Raw genomic sequence first — 15,841 nt, forward strand, 5'->3', positions numbered from 1 at the left:
TGTTGCGAGCAGGCTGCCAAGGGGGTGGGGATAGGACAGTTTGCAGGATCTGCAGACTGGTCCACTACCTAACTACAGGCTCCAACTCCCATCATGGAAAGAATGGGCTGAAGTGCTCTCACCTTGATGGAGAAACGAGCGAGTCAACTGGGAAGAGGAAAAGGAGCCATAAGGCCTATTCACCACCTCCCCCAAAAAAGATGTCAAGAAAAGCCACATGAAAAAAGATGCGACAATGATGCAGCTAAGTGTTACATGCACCCCAGTAGGTCTCTCAAATTACGATCTGCAGTAAGACCATGGAAATCTGGTCATATTGGAGTTCAAAGTGTTACAACTGTTAACATCTGTGAAAGCAGTTAACTACAGACTTATCAGAAACGGCTTTAACATAGAGTTAGACAGCAGCAAGACAGCTGATTTTTTCCACACGAACATTTAAAAATAATTTTTACAAAGCTAAAAATGAAACCTCTGTACAGAAGTGGACAGATATTTTAAGGATTACTTGTGTAATTTCAAGTAGTGCTGTACACAATCTAAACTATAATTACTTACTTGTTTCCCTCTGCTACCTCCTCAATTCGGTATGCCTCTGCTTCTGCAGGTCTTCTGACTGTAGCTATCAATTCCTTATCCATTCGCAGCACTTCTTTCTCCTCTATATCAATCTGCTTTCTACGCTGCACAACATCTATTTGAATCTCTTCCTGACGGATGTTCTGTTGTTCTTTGGCAGCTTGTAGTTCATAAGCCAGCTGAGCTTCTGCTTTCTATTCATATGTACGGCAACAAATACATAACAGATTAGTTTCTGTACAAACTAAGGCATTCTTCAGCATGCTTTAAAGATGCAAAATCTCAGCTGTGTATTGTCTGGTGATACAAAAAAGAAGTTATGTATTCACCATAACATTCCATGTTGGTAGTCCATCTCACCCTTTATTTTTACATATGGGTTCGGAAACGATCCTCGGCTCCAACTCAGCCAATTTTTCAAGCTCGAAGACTTCTGGTTGGCTCATGGCTAAGCAGGTATCCCATAGTAACCAGTGCAATCCCCAGATCGTTTGCTGCTCACTTGCATTAGAAAGAGATACAAAGAAACCCTTAACCAACAAACCAATACTAAAGGGTCGCCAAGCAAGAAATTTATAATATTATCTCCAGATCTTCCAGGATGGGGGCATGATGGAGGGTTGGTAAAAATGAAGGGTGAGATGGACTGCCAACATGGAACATTATGGTGAGTACATAACTTCTTTATGTTAGGTAGTCCAATCTCACCTTCATTTTTACATATGGGACAGCGTCCCTAGCGCCTTATTCTTGGGTGGCTCATTGGAAGATACTCCTGAGCACCGTGGAGCCAAAGGATGCTCTACCCCTAGAAGCCAAATCCGACTTATAATGAGTAATGAAGGTGTGAGGGGTAGCCCACGTATGATCAATTGGTACCCTGGCTTGGAAGGCTGCAGAGGTAGACAGAGACCTGGTAGAGTGAGCCTTGATTTATTTATTTATTTATTTATTGCAGTTGGTTTACCAGGATAGTCAAAACAAAATATACATTCAACATTTTGAGTGACAATGTGTGTACAGACACAGTTATTAATAGTGAAGGCAGACTAAGGTAAAAACCTCGATTATGGAATATCGGTATAAAATAACCAAATACTTTGAGAAGACATACTAGTTAGTGGAACACAACAAGGTAAAACATTAAGAAGAACAAACAAACAAAAAAGAACAGTAAAAAGTAAAGTGATTAGATTAAGATATTATACATAATGATGTTAGGTAGGTTTTGCCTGGGGGATGAGTAGGTTTGTGCACTTCTAGTAGATTTGATTTTTTTGACTTAGAACTCTCTGTGGGTTACTGCAGTGATTAGTTGTGAGAAATTATAAAGGTTGATGTTAATTTGTAGGAGACTGGATATAACATCTCCTAGGATTATGGTTTCATTATTAATGTTACTGGATAGCCAGGAAAGGATGCTATGCATATGTGTTTATAATTATTGATTTGTAGTAGGGTGTTGTTGAAGTGTGGAATAGGTTTATTGTAGGGAGTAAACTGGGAGGAAGAATATATTCTTATGATGGAGTAGTTTGGAGGAACAATTTCAGAGTCTTTAATGTGTGGTTTTAGCCAGGTTCAGAAATAGTCAGGATGTCAGGTTTGAAGGTTTGGGACTTTGTTTACTATGCTTTGGGAATTTAAGGAAGTGAATAATAGGGATTTATTTGTGGTGGTTGTGGTGGTGGGGCCTGGATTAGGATGAATGTCTCCAGATATGAGGAACTAATCAGATATAGCATGGAATAGTTTAGGTGAGTAGTTAGCAGGAGATGAGATTGGGTTCTTTTATAAATTGGAGGGCTTTACTAGTTGTTATGGTGATAGGATAAGTATGATAGGAAATAAGTTTGTGCTGAATAAGGAGGAGGTTTTGAGAGCTGTGAGGGTTGGTTATATGAAAGGTTTGGAAGTGGGTGAGAATTGTGGGTTGGGAAAGCTGGTAGAAAGAAGATAAGGTGAGGAGTAGTAACAGCGAAAATAAGAGGAAGGAGTGTTTAGAGTGCATGTTGTGAAAAGAGTTAATAGTATAGTAATATAAGTACAGAGAAGTAAGTTGATCCTGTGGGGTAAGGGTCTGCCCTCCGAGCTGTAGGTGAAAGCTATGCAACTCTAAATCCAGTTAGACAATGTCACCTTAGAAACTGGTAAGCCCAATCTGGAATCAGAAAAAGAAACGAACAACTGATCTGACTTCCGAAATTCTTTGGTCCATTGCAAATAGAAATGCAGCTGTCTGTGAACATCCAAACTGATGAAAATGGTATTCTGCTGCATTGTTAGGACTGGGAAAGAAGACTGGGAGCTCAATGGACTGGTTCAATGTGTCAGAAGAACAAACTTTGGGAACAAACGAAGGATTGGTACATAAAGAAACCCTATCTTTATGAAAAACTAAATAAGGTGGCTTAATAGTCAGGGCATGTAGCTCAGAAACACGTCTGGCTGATGTAATAGCTACCAAAAACACAGTTTTCCAAGACAAGTACTTTAAGGAAGCTGAATGAGACAGTTCAAAAGGAGGGGATGTTAGTTTGGACAACACAAAATTTAAGTCCCAAGAAGCCACAGGTTCCTGTAAAGGTGGTCTCAGCAAGGTGGCTCCTCTCAAGAAAGTTTTACATAACTTATGCGACATAAGATTAACATTTGGAGATCCCAAATAAAAATGTGAAATAGCTGCCAATTGCACTTTGATGGTGGCTGTGGCAGATCCCTGCTGAAAAAGCTCCAAAAGGAATTCCAGAATTACGGGAACGGGAGCGGTGTAAGGATCCACTTTAATTTCCTGTGCCCAAATAGAAAATCTTTTCCATTTACTGTCATACAGCCTTCTGGTTGATGGTTTATGTGAGGATAAAAGAATATGGGACACTGATGATGAAACATCATGAAGCTAGACTACAGATGGAACTGGAGCAACCAAGCTGTCAAATTGAGGGTGTGGAGAGAGGGGTGTAGCGAACCCGACATGTGGGTCAATAGATCTGGAACTGGGTCCAGCATCCAAGGATCATCCAGAAGAGGCTCAAGGAAGGGAAACCAGACCTGACGAGGCCAGTAAGGAGCAATGAGGATCAACTTGCTTCCCAGTTGTTGGCTTTCTGTACCACTTTGGGGATAAGAGGGAATGGAGGGAAGGCATAGAGAAGTCCCGTGGGCCAATCGAGTACCATAACGTCTCCGGGTGCTTCCCCCAGAGGGGGAATTAGGGAAAAATAACTGCTGCACTTGGCATTGACTGGACTGGCAAAAAGGTCGCAGCAAGGTTGTCCCCATTTTCGGAAAATCTGTTTCACTATTTCCCATTTCAGAGACTACTCGTGGTGCAGCAGAATTGCCCAGCTCAGCTTGTTGGCTACCATGTTAGTTGTCGCCGGAATGTGCGTTGCCACCAGAAAGCGCTGGGAAGAAATCACTCATTCCCAAACTTGCATGGTCTCTCGACAGAGTGGGTAAGATCTGGTACCGCCCTGTTTGTTGATATACCACACAACTGACATGGTGTCCGATTGTATCGCAATCATCCCTGGAGGAAGAAGGTCCTGAAGTGCTTGCAAAGCCAGAAGCACCACTCTCATCTCCAGAATGTTGATCTGCAGATGAGCCTCGTGTTCTTGTCATGTGCCGTGGGCCGTCCTGCCCGACCTGGGAGGCATCCGTGGTCACAGTGGCAACGGGTTGGGCAGGCACAAATGGAGCACCCGTGAACAAGTTGTTGGGGGCTATCCACCAATGCATGATTCTGTCAGCAGAATAGAGTAATTCAGCAGTATATATTGGAACGACCACTGGGAGAACATTAGCCATTGAAGGATTCTCATATGCAACCTGGCTAGAGGTATTAACAGAATGGTTGAGGCCATCGTTCCAAGAAGTTGAAGAATCCACTTTGTTTTGACCTTTCAATGTGGAAGAAGCACTGAACTTGTGAGATGAGGTTTTGTGCTCTTTCGGCGGGAAGACGAACTGTCATATCCACTGTGTCTACCTCTGTGCCTAAAAAAAATCACAGATTGTGAGGGCAGTAATGCAGATTTTTCCAAATTTATGGAGATCCCTAGTTGAGCACAAAGCTGGATGGTGATGTCCCTATTTTGGAGAAGTAGATGCCTGGTGGGGGCGGTTAGGAGCCAGTCGTCCAAATACAGAAACACCTGGAATCCCTGACATCTCAGGTGAGCTGTCACTACTGCCATGCATTTGGTGAAACCCTGGGGGCTGTGGTGAGACCAAAGGGCAGAGCACGAAACTGATAATGGCTGGTTCCCAGCCGGAAGCGCAGATACCTCCTTGACGCCTTGTCCATTTTTATATGGTAGTAGGTGTCTTGGAGATCTAGACAGCACATCCAATAGTCTTTCCCCAACAACGGGAGTATCGACTGTAGTGTTACCATCCGAAACTTTTCCTTTTTCACAGATTCGTTTAATCTGCTGAGGTCCAATATTGGTCTCCAGTTCGTTCTGGGACTAAAAAGAACCTGGAGTAAGTTTCAGATCCTATCTGGTCTGCTGGCACGGGCTGGATGACACTTTTTGAGAGCAACTTGATCTCCACAGTTGCCTGATCCCTGTGATTGGGTGGAACATCTGGGATCTTCTTGGGAACAAACGGTGGAAGGGAAAAGGGTATGATATAGACTCTGGTAACAACTCTTTGTAACCACTTGTCTTGGGTTATATTTAGCCAGGTTTCTGGATACAAAGAGATGCGACCCCCGACTGGCCCCAGAGAAATGCAGTCTGGCCCCACATCAGGAGCGCTGATAAGGCCGCCCTCGAAAGGAACCACGGCCTTGCTGATATTGCAGACCGCCCCTGCCTCTAGGGTGACGTCTACCATTTCCTCCTCCTCTGCCTCTGAAGGAGGATTCACTCTGTGTGTCTGGGAAAGGCCCTCTGTGACTTTTTGAACCACATCTTACCATCCCTTTGACCTTTGGGGTAAGGTCGAGAGGGGACGGTAAAACGGACTCCCACGGCAGAGAGAGTCTTTCCTTCCTGTTCACACCCAGTGAGTGTATCTTTCACCTTGGAATCAAACAAGAAGGAACCATCAAATGGGGCGTTGGTGAAGATGGACTTAAACAGCTCCGCAAAATTACATAAGCGCATCAAGGAGTGGCACCTAAGGGCAACTCCTGAACCCGCTGCTCTGCTCGCTTCATCAGCCGCGTGAGATATGAGCTGCATGGAGGAGTTAACTACGAAATTTAGGGTGGACAACTGAGCAGAGATCCTATCCGGGACTCCCTCAGGACAAGCACCCTGTATGGAATCTCCTAACTCCTTGAGGACATCCCTCTGCAACCTCATGAAATGGGTAAGATAGTTCAGGGATGGAAGTGTAAAGGCCACTGAACTAAATACGCACTTCCCAAATCTGTCCATCTGTCGAGACGCCTTCTTTGGCGGACGTGCAGAGGAAGAAGTCTCCGCCAACTTCATCTTCGTGGCTGCCGCCACCACCATGGCATCTACGGGAATGCCCTTAGACAAGGATTATTTTCCAGGACGGGCAGACAGGAACTTATTTGGTCTTCTAGGTATTGGCTCCACAGCATCGGGAGTATCCCACACCTTCCGACTAACCAGATTCATTAGCTCGTCGAAAGGTGGAGACACCCAAGAGGCAGAGGGGTGAGACCGAAAGCCTTCAGGTACACCGACTCCTCATCAGAAGGGTTGACAGTGGGCAGGGTTGACAGTGGGCCAGTCACACCTCTGTTTAAGGATCTCTAGAATGTCCACAAAGGAGACAGAATCAGAGGATGACTTAGGGGACCCCTCCGACTTTTCAAGGTCAGTGTCCGATGTCAGAGACTCATCCTGGGAGTCAATATGCTTCCTCTTGCATACTCTCTTCCATGGGGGGTTCCTCAAAAGGACCTTCTGGGGATGCCCCGGAAGAGTGGGGGCTACCAGACGGTGGCTCCTGAGGCTGTGGGTCTCTACTGTCTCCGGAGAGAGTAGGGACTGAGACCGAAATGGGAGTCCTGGGGAAAAGAGTGCTTGTACCACTGGCAGGGGCTGTAGATTGTGACAGCACACTCATCACCTCAAAAGCAGATCTCTCTGGTGACCGTCCCCGCTCCGCAGAGACAAAGGACGGTGCTGGAGCCGGAGCCAGAGCCATTGGCTCAAGATAGATGCAGGGTCCGAGCCCACCCTGGCGGACGCACCGAGAGGAAGGCTCGGAACTGACGAAGATCGATTCAAACCCTCCACGTTGACGCCGACAGAAGAGCTTCGGTCCCTGGACACGACGGACGGACCAAACTCGGCTCCAATGCAACAGCAAGGGGAGCCGGAACCGAGGGTTCCTCCATTGGTAACAAGCACTCCGGCTCCGAAAAACCAACATGGCTCAGAGGAGGAATCACAGATGGAGACGAGACTGGTTCGAGTGTCTCAGGAGCCAAATGGGTCAGAGCCAACAAAAATTTAGGCAGGGCAGACGACTTGAGGAGTCTCAGTACTACCCTCTCCACATCTTCTTCTGGAAGATAAGGTTGGGGATCTCGACCTAGCAGGCACTGGAGATTTGACCATCAATGAGACCGGTAGGGACTCTACAGACCGGCTCCGAGAAGCAGAGTCAACTATTTGCAAGGATTCATCAGTCAGCACAGAAGTATCTGTGACCGACTCCAAAACCACAATGCTCTCCTTTGGCTCCAAAGACTGAGGAGTCGAGGAGGCAGGTTTCATTAATTTGGCAAGCAGCTCCGAAACACTAGCCAGTGCCGGACAAGGCTTTTTTGAACCTTTAGATTTTGAGTCAGATCTTGACTTCGAAGAATTAGACAAAGAAGTCGAAGAACCAGACAAAGTTTCCTCGAAGGTTGGCTTCAAAAGACCCCTGAGTATCAGTTTGTTCTTTCTCTCCTGCAACACTAGGAGAGAAAGCATGACAGAACAAACATGATTCTTGCAATGGATGGCTCCCAAACAGTAGACACAGCTACTGTGGCCATCGATCAGAGACATTTTAATGGGAGCACTTCATACATTTTTTAAACCCAGAGGGTTTGTGCTCCTTGCTATCCTTAGACATTGCAATCCACAAGCAACCAGAGGGAAAGAGAAAGAGAATGACTGAGGACTAGGTCTTCTAACTAAAGAATTACACGAGGACTAGGTCCTCTAAGTTAAACAGGCCTAGCCAGGTGTAAGATAGAAAACTAGATTTTCCACTAAAAAATAGACAGATTCAGTCACACAGGAAAATATTTTAAATAAAATACAGTGGAAGCAACACGAGGACTAGGTCCTCTAAGTTTAACGGGCCTAGCCCTGTGAAGAACCGGGTCTTCTAATTCAAACAGACCAAGAAGGCACAACACACACACACACACACACACACACACACACACACACTCAAGGGTAGCAAATTAACAACTGTAAGAAATTAAGACTTTAGCGAATCCCCGCTAAAGACCACCAGTCAAAAATAATTGCTCGACAGGAAAATAATCAACAGGAGCCCCTTATTGATTAAAAATGGCAAACTCGCCAAACTAACTCTCTAGACAAGAAAAACGCAACTGCGTCTAACTAGTGAAATACAGGAGACTACTAATACTAGTCACACAAAGGCCACAAGGCAATGTAGGTAAAACCTAACTGTAAATAACAGGAAAAAAGGTGAAACTGCCAAAAATAATGGTTTAGGTAAAGTGCAATTGCGCCTAACTACTGGTACACAGTCACACAACAACCACAAGACAATAAAGATAAAGTCCTATAATGTATATATTCAATAACTATGCAAAAAGATGCTAGAATAATGAAAATTGCAAAAACTTAGCCAGAGCCAAGAGAAGCACATCCGAACTCGTCGACGTGGCAAACGAGATCTGGAGATTGCACCAGTGCACCATGGAATACCTGCTTAGCCACGAGTCAATCAGAAGTCTTCGAGTTTGAAAATCGGCCGAGTCAGAGCAGAGGATCGGCCCCGAACCCATATGTAAAAATGAAGATGAGATTGGACTACCTAACATCACTTTGTTTAGCAATAAAAATGAAACATCTGTGAAAATGTACTGTCACAGGAGGGAAAGTCATGGCTAGTAATTACGCACTGGAAAAAAAAAAGAAAACATATAAGCAAACCATGAAAAGTACAGTTGTGTACACTTACCATAAATGTAGATGTTCGAGTGTATTCACTGTTGCAGTCATTACAATTGGGTAATCTGCAGGCAGGTTGCCCTCAGTCAGCCTGAATAACAAAGTCTTGGGTCCTGCGTTGGTTGCTGTCTCCTCTTCCATGACGTCAGGTCGTCAGGGGTATAAAACATGCAGCCGATGCCATTTTATTCAGTTTTTCTTGCCCCAGATGTTAGGTGCCCCCCAAATGGGGAGCAAAAAAAAATATATATATATATATATATATATATATATATATATGTGTGTGTGTGTGTGTGTATATGTATATATAAATAAACAGCAATACATGTAAATGCACATTTAGCAACATAAACTTTACCTTCATCTAAAAGCAAATACACCACAAAGGCTTTAGAATATAGTGAAGGAAGGAGAAGTTATAGAAAAGGGGGATGGCGGGTGGGTAACCCGGACTGCAACAGTGAACACACTCGAACATCTACATTATGGTAAGTGTACACAACTGTACTATGTTCTTCGTGTTTTACTGTTGCAGTCATTACATTTGGGTAGAATCCCAAAGCTATGGATGGGAGGATGGAACTAAATAGCATTAGGAGTGGCTATAAGTCCTTGCAGAACTGCAGTAGCAAAGCCTGCCCTGGATTTAGAGAAGAGGCAAATGATAATGCTTTGTGAATGTATGCACAGAGCTCCAAGTAGCAGCTTCTAGAATGCCTTTAGTTGGAACTCCTCTGAGAAAGGCTGCTTTGGTAGAGACAGCTCTGGTGGAATGTGACCTGATTCCCTTGGGTACAGGTTTACCTTGATGCCAGTAGCAGAAACTAATGCAGTGGCTTATCCACTTAGAAATAGTCTGTTTTGATATAGCCTTCCCCTCTGATCCTGAAGCAAATGCCACCAGTAGTTGCTCAGACTTTCTTAGAGATTTGGTCCTGTTTAAGTAGAATCTTAGTTGTCTGTGTACGTTCAATGAATGCAGAATCTGCTCCCCCTTGTTCTGTGGATTTGTGTAAAATGTTGGCAGGTGAATAGTTTGATTAAGAGCCACACTGGATACCACCTTAGGCATAAAGGAAGGATTGGTCTTGAGGGACACCCTGTCCGGGTAAAATGTAATAAAAGGCTCCACAGCCATGAGAGCCTGTAGTTCTGAAACCCTTCTTACTGAAGTGATTGCCAAAAAGGAAAGCTTTCCAAGATAAAAAACTTTATATCAGCAGTAGCTGCTGGTTCAAAAGGAGGCAGGGTAAGTTTTTCCAGCACAAAATTGAGGTCTCATGCAGGCGTTGGTGATCTTCTGGGAGGCCTTAAATTTTTGGCCCCTCTAAGATACTGTTTTAGCAGATTATGAGAAAAGATGGGAGGCTCCGTGTTGTAATGAGACGAAATGGCAGAGGCATGGATTTTTAATTGAAGAGAAGGATAGGCCCTTGTCAAGCATCTCAGTCAAGTATTGTAAAATCTGAGGGATATTTGGTTTTGCTGTGTCCGTTCCTTGTGCTTGGTTCCAAGCACAGAATCTCTTGCATTTATCAGCATAAGATTTTCTAGTACTAAGCCTTGTGGCTTCCAAAATGACATCCATCACAGATTTACTGAGAGGTGTTGTTTGAATGATTACATGATTAGCCATGCTGCAAGGTTCAGAGTTTGTAGCTGTGTGTGCAGAATTTGATTGTTCTGCTGAGACAGTAGATGAGGTATTTGAAGCAAGTACCAAGGAGGGAGTTGAGACATATTCCTTAGAATTGGGTACCATTGCTGGCAAGGCCAGCCCGGAGCAGTTAGGATCATTTTTGTTTTTTCCTATCTGACCTGTAGTAAGACCTTCGAGAGAAGAGGAAGAGGCGGAAAGGCGTAGACTGATAGGTTTTCCCAACTGAAGGATAGGGCATCCACTTTCCATGCTTGTCTGTGATAAGTCCTTGTGCAGAATTTGTCCAGTTGATAATTTTGGGGAGAGGCAAATAGATCTATGCCTGGGCTCCCCCATTTCTGTTACCGCGCTGAAGACTTGTGGATCCAGTTTCCACTTGTGTGGGTCCATAAGATTTCTGCTTAGTTCGTCTGCCAGAGTATTTTTTTTTCATGGCAGGAACTGAGCTTGAAGATGTACTTGGTAATTCAAAGCTGTGTTCCACAATGCCATGGTTAGTCGGCAAAGGGGGTAGGAATGTGTACCCCCCTGCTTGTTTGTGTACCACATAACCATAGTGTTGTCCGTCTTTATCAGTAGTTGTCCTGGATGAATTAAGTCCTTGAAGGCTGTCAGGGCATTCTGAACAGCTAGCACCTCTTTCTGGTTGATATGCAGATGCATTTGTTTTGGGTTCCATATGCCCTGAATGCATCTCCCCGCCAGGTGGACCCCCCCCAAGCATAGTCTGATGCATCTATAGTTAGGGTTTGGGGGCAGGGGATAGAGTGAATGACAGTCCCTTGTTTTGGTGACATGTCTCTGCTCACCAAAGAAACTCCTGTTGTAGGCAGGGAATGAGAGGAATCATTGTTTCCAGACTGTGACAATGTTGACTACATAAACTTTTTAGGTACCATTGAAGTTTCCTCATATGCAGTCTTGCATATGGAATTAGTAGAATGCAGGATGCCATGAACCCCAAAGCCTGCAGAATTTGTCTTGCAGATAACTGGGTTTTTGTTGCCATCTGTTTGAAGTATATAGTCAGTTGCCTTTCTTTGTCTGGCGTAAGGTAAGCCATCTGGGCAGTTGTATCAAGCTTGCACCCAGGAATGTAATTTTTTGAGAGGGTCCCAGTTGTGATTTCTTTTCGTTTATTGTGTACCCTAGGCATGTTAGAAGCCGTTTTACAAATGCCAGATGTTGAAGAATATCCTTGTTCTCTGCTTGAATAAGACAGTCGATCCAAGAAAGGATATATTTGTATGCTTCTTTGTCTGCAAAATGCAATTACTAGTGCCAGGCACTTTGTAAAGATCCTGGGCGCAGTAGATAAGCCAACGGGCAGTGCAGAGAGATGGTAAATGCATGAAACCTGCCTTGAAGCGAAGGTATCTTCTGCATGATTCCCTTATTGGGATATGCAGGTATGCCTCTTAAGTCTTGAGTCACTAACCAAGCGTTCTTGCCCAGCATAGGCAGTAACTGTTGTAAAAGTCAGCATTTTGAACTTTGGAATGTCCAGGAACGTGTTCAAAATCGATAAGTCCAGTATTGGACGCCAGTCATCGTCTTTTCTGGGTACCAGGAACAGTCTTGAATAAAAACCTTGCCCTTTTTCCTGTTCTGGTACTGGTTGAATACCCCCATATCCACGAGGGACGTAACTTGTTTCTGAGCCTCTGCCCATTGATTCTGTGGCAGATCTGGCCAACCGTTTGGAACTGGCAAAGTATGGAAATGAAATCTGTACCCCTGGGATACTATGTTTAATACCCATTTGTCCTGGGTAATTAACTGCCAATTTTGAGCATGAAGTGCTAATTTTCCCCCAAGGGGGCTGCCAAAAGATAAGTGCTTGGTGATGGTAGAGGGAAGTCATTTAGACTGCTTACTGTAGGGTTGTGCTTTGTTTCCTCCAGATTTGGAGGTGGAGGCACCCCATTGCTTTGACCTGTAAGAGCCCTGTGATTGGTATCTGGAGCCTTTTGAGCACCTGGATTTGCCTTGAAAGGCTCTATTGGACACAGGAAAGTACCAATTTTTAGTAGGCCAGTGCCTACTGAATCTGTGTGGCTCCACTTGTAAGAAATCTTTTACAGTTTGCATAGATATAGCTTTGTCTTCCATTTGCTTTAAAACCTCTTCTGCCTTATTACCAAACAGAGTATCATGCTGTAAAGGGGCATACAACAATTTAGCTTAAACATAATCAGGCAGAATTTGCTCCTTGAGCCAGGCATGCTTTCTAATCACAGATCCAGTAACTGCGGCCCTGCAAGAGGCCTCCAAGGAATCAAAACCACATTGCAAAGTATGCTTTCCAGCCTGTTCTGCTGCATGCAATAATTCCTGTAATTCTTTATTTTCCACACAATCACAAATCAACATCATTTTCTGTTTCGATAAGCCCATAACATTGTTGTTGATATTTAAGCATATGAAACTGGCAGTTTAAGGCCCCAATTGCCAAGGTTGCAGACATATAAACCTTCTTTCCCTATCTATCCAGCACCCTGGAATCTCTATCAGAGGGCGGTAGGATTTTTGGCTGTAGAGGCCTTTACACCTTTTGGGACCCTGTGAGATAGTTTCAGGATCAGCAGCAGGAGTTTTGAATAGAAATTTGTGGAAGTCAGGAACCCTGCAAAATCTGTCTGGCTTACTAGGAGCCGGAGGTAGGAAATCAGGAGCCATGCTTGATTCCGAAAACACATCATCAACAATGTCTAATACAGGAGGTATAGCCAAAGGCCTATGCTGAGGAAGAAGGAAATCCCTAAGCCTTTTTTTTTTTTGATTCAGAGAAATCCTGACTCTCCCAATGAAAACGTTCCCTTAAAGTATGCAAGGTTTCTCCAAAAGAATAATCCTCAGCAGGAGATGCAGATGGGATGGATTCTTCTGCATCTGAATCCTCATAGGGTGGTATAGAAAATTCCTGATCAGAAGAGGAATCAGAAGAAATAGAAACCTGATCTGAAGATTCATAATCAGTGTCTTGCCTAGGCCTCTTAGCAGGGGGGATTGGGAACCCCTGATCAAGGTAATTAAGTCCTCAGACATTTTGATCATCTGTTTTTTTATTCATAGGGGCCTAAGCACGTGGCTCATGTGTCAGTTTTTTAGACTTAGATGTTTTTTATCTTGTTTTTGAAGCTGGCATCAGTTTTATATAAAAATGTTGAGGCCTGAAAACACCCTCAGAAGCCGGTGCCTGCTCAGCTGCTCCAGACCCATCCAAGGGAGAGACATTCGCGGGTTCAATACTCTGAGAATCTGACGACATACTGGACTCCGCATGGGTCTCAGTAGAGGCCTGCGACTCAAAAGTAGCGGGTATCAGGGGCTGCGAAAGCACTTCACTGAGTACCGGCGAACGGCTTAGGAGAAGCTTCATCGTCGGTTTTGGACCTCGACGGTCTGACACAGTCTTTTTCTTTGCGTTTTTTGTGAACTCCGGTAGTCGGATTGCTAACAGACGACATTTCATGGTAATTAAATCTGGATACAAAATATTTTATAGCAAAAATATACCAACGCTTAATAGTGCGTTGGTTAAATCTAGCACAAAACCAACAGCAAGGTACGTTATGATCTGGGCCTAGGCAAGGAATACAGTACAAATGAAAATCCTTACGAGGTATTTGCTTCCCACAAGTAATGCAATTATTAACTTTTACTGACATCGGTAAGGAGCAAGAAAAAGTTTCCCCAACGGGGTACTTAGCTTTAGTTGAAGACTTCGGTTCTGAAACTCGAATGCGAAAATTTCAGGAGTCGGCCAACTGGCACTTGCGAACTGCTTCTGCTTTGGGCACCGCGCGGCAAGAAAGACTGAATAAAATGGTGCAGGCTGCATGTTTTGTACCCCTGACGAACTGACGTCATGGAAGAGGAGACAGCAACCGACGCAGGACCCAAGACTTTGTTATTCAGGCCAACTGTGGGTAACCTGCCAGCAGATTACCCAAATGTAATGACTGCAACAGTGAAACACGAAGAACATTTATAAAACCAGGTAACTATGACGTGGACCAACATAACGGCTACTAGAACTTAAACTCAGATCATGTATGGGGAAATGAAAAAAACAAACTACAGTATGCTGAAGAATGTTACACCACAGGCATAGTGAAAAGATCCAAGAATGACCTGGCCTTGAAAGGTGGACTCTGCACTGGAATGCTACATAGGGAAGGTTGGCTTGGGCAGTCGGTGGTCAGCTGTCTTTCAAGGGAAGAATTAAAGTTATGTACTCACCATAACATTCCATGTCCTCCCCGCAGTTGGGTAGCGTTTGAAAGAGATGCGTGTGTAAATGGGTGTGCCTTCGTTGATTGTTGGGCGTCGAGCTGGCACCTTGGTGTTTCGTAAAAATCTACTGCCAATCATTAGTGGACCGGAGTGTTCCGCTGTGGCGACCCCTTACCGGGAAAAAGCCGAAAGACAAACAACTCACCATAACATTCCATCTGTGTTGTCCCATTTTCATTCTTCCTCAACTGATGGGTTTGGATCCAACTCGGATGCTTCTTCCAGATCATAGGATCCCAGACTCTTCAGCTCCTCCCTTTACCCATAATGCCTTAAGTTGTTAGCCCCTCTTAGGAACTGTTTATGAGAGGGCGTGAGAAGAGAGGTGGCTCTGTGCTGAAATGAGCAGAGATGGCAGAGGGATGAATTTTAATAGAACAGAAGGATAGACACCTGTGTAGTAGGGTCTGTTAGGTAATCCACAATGAGAGGTAGGGAGGGCTGTGCTGTTTCGGCTCCCTTAGCCTGGATTCAGGTACAAAAGCTTTTCCACTTGTCAACAGAGAATTTTCTAGTGTTGGGGCATCTGGCCTCATGTATCACATCTAGGACTGGTTTGCTTCCGCTGGCAGTTTGATGAGAGGTCAGGGAATAAGCCAAGCTGCCAAGTTGAGAGTCTGTAATTGGGGATGCATGAATTCTCCATTCTTCTGGGTCAGGAGTGTTGGGATCTGAGGTAGGTGCCATGGTGGCAGGGGTGATAGGCTGCGCAGCAGTGGGTACCACTGCTGGCGTGGCCAGTCTGGGGCAATCAGGACTGTCCTCAGTTTTTCCTCCCTTATTTTGAGCAGTACCCTTGAAATGAGTGACAGAGGGGGGAAATGCATAGACAGAGAGGTTCACCCACTGGAAAAATAGAGCATCCACTTTCCAGGCCTTGCTGTGAGGTTCCCTGGTGCAGAATTTGCTGAGCTGATGACTGGAGTGGGAGGCAAAGAGATCTACCTTCGGGGTGCCCCATTTCTGGGTTATAAGGGTGAAGGTTATGTGGGTCTAGCTGCCACTCGTATGGGTCTAGCAGGTTTCTGCTTAAGTTGTCTGCCACAGAGTTTAGGGTGCCTGGCAAGAATTGTGCTAGTAGGTGTAGTTGCATGGCTGAGGCTGTGTTGCAAAGGTCATGTCGAGCCTGCAGAGAGGATAAGAGCAAGTTTCTCCCTGCTTA

At 44.6% G+C, this 15,841-nt stretch overlaps 1 protein-coding gene across 2 annotated transcripts in view; it reads right to left on the reverse strand.

The window, feature by feature from the left end:
• FLOT2 (flotillin 2) overlaps window positions 1-15,841 on the reverse strand; it is a 1,587,019-nt gene that overhangs the window by 378,482 nt on the left and 1,192,696 nt on the right. For both annotated transcript variants that reach the window (XM_044054428.1, XM_044054427.1), the window contains exon 8: window positions 559-773. In XM_044054428.1, coding sequence (XP_043910363.1) covers window positions 559-773 — 215 coding nt within the window. The remainder of the gene's footprint in view (window positions 1-558; window positions 774-15,841) is intronic.

This window comes from Protopterus annectens, chromosome 13.part0 (genome assembly GCF_019279795.1).
Source record: "Protopterus annectens isolate FY-2018-M chromosome 13.part0, PAN1.0, whole genome shotgun sequence".
In the NCBI taxonomy this organism is placed as follows: Eukaryota; Metazoa; Chordata; order Ceratodontiformes; family Protopteridae; genus Protopterus; species Protopterus annectens.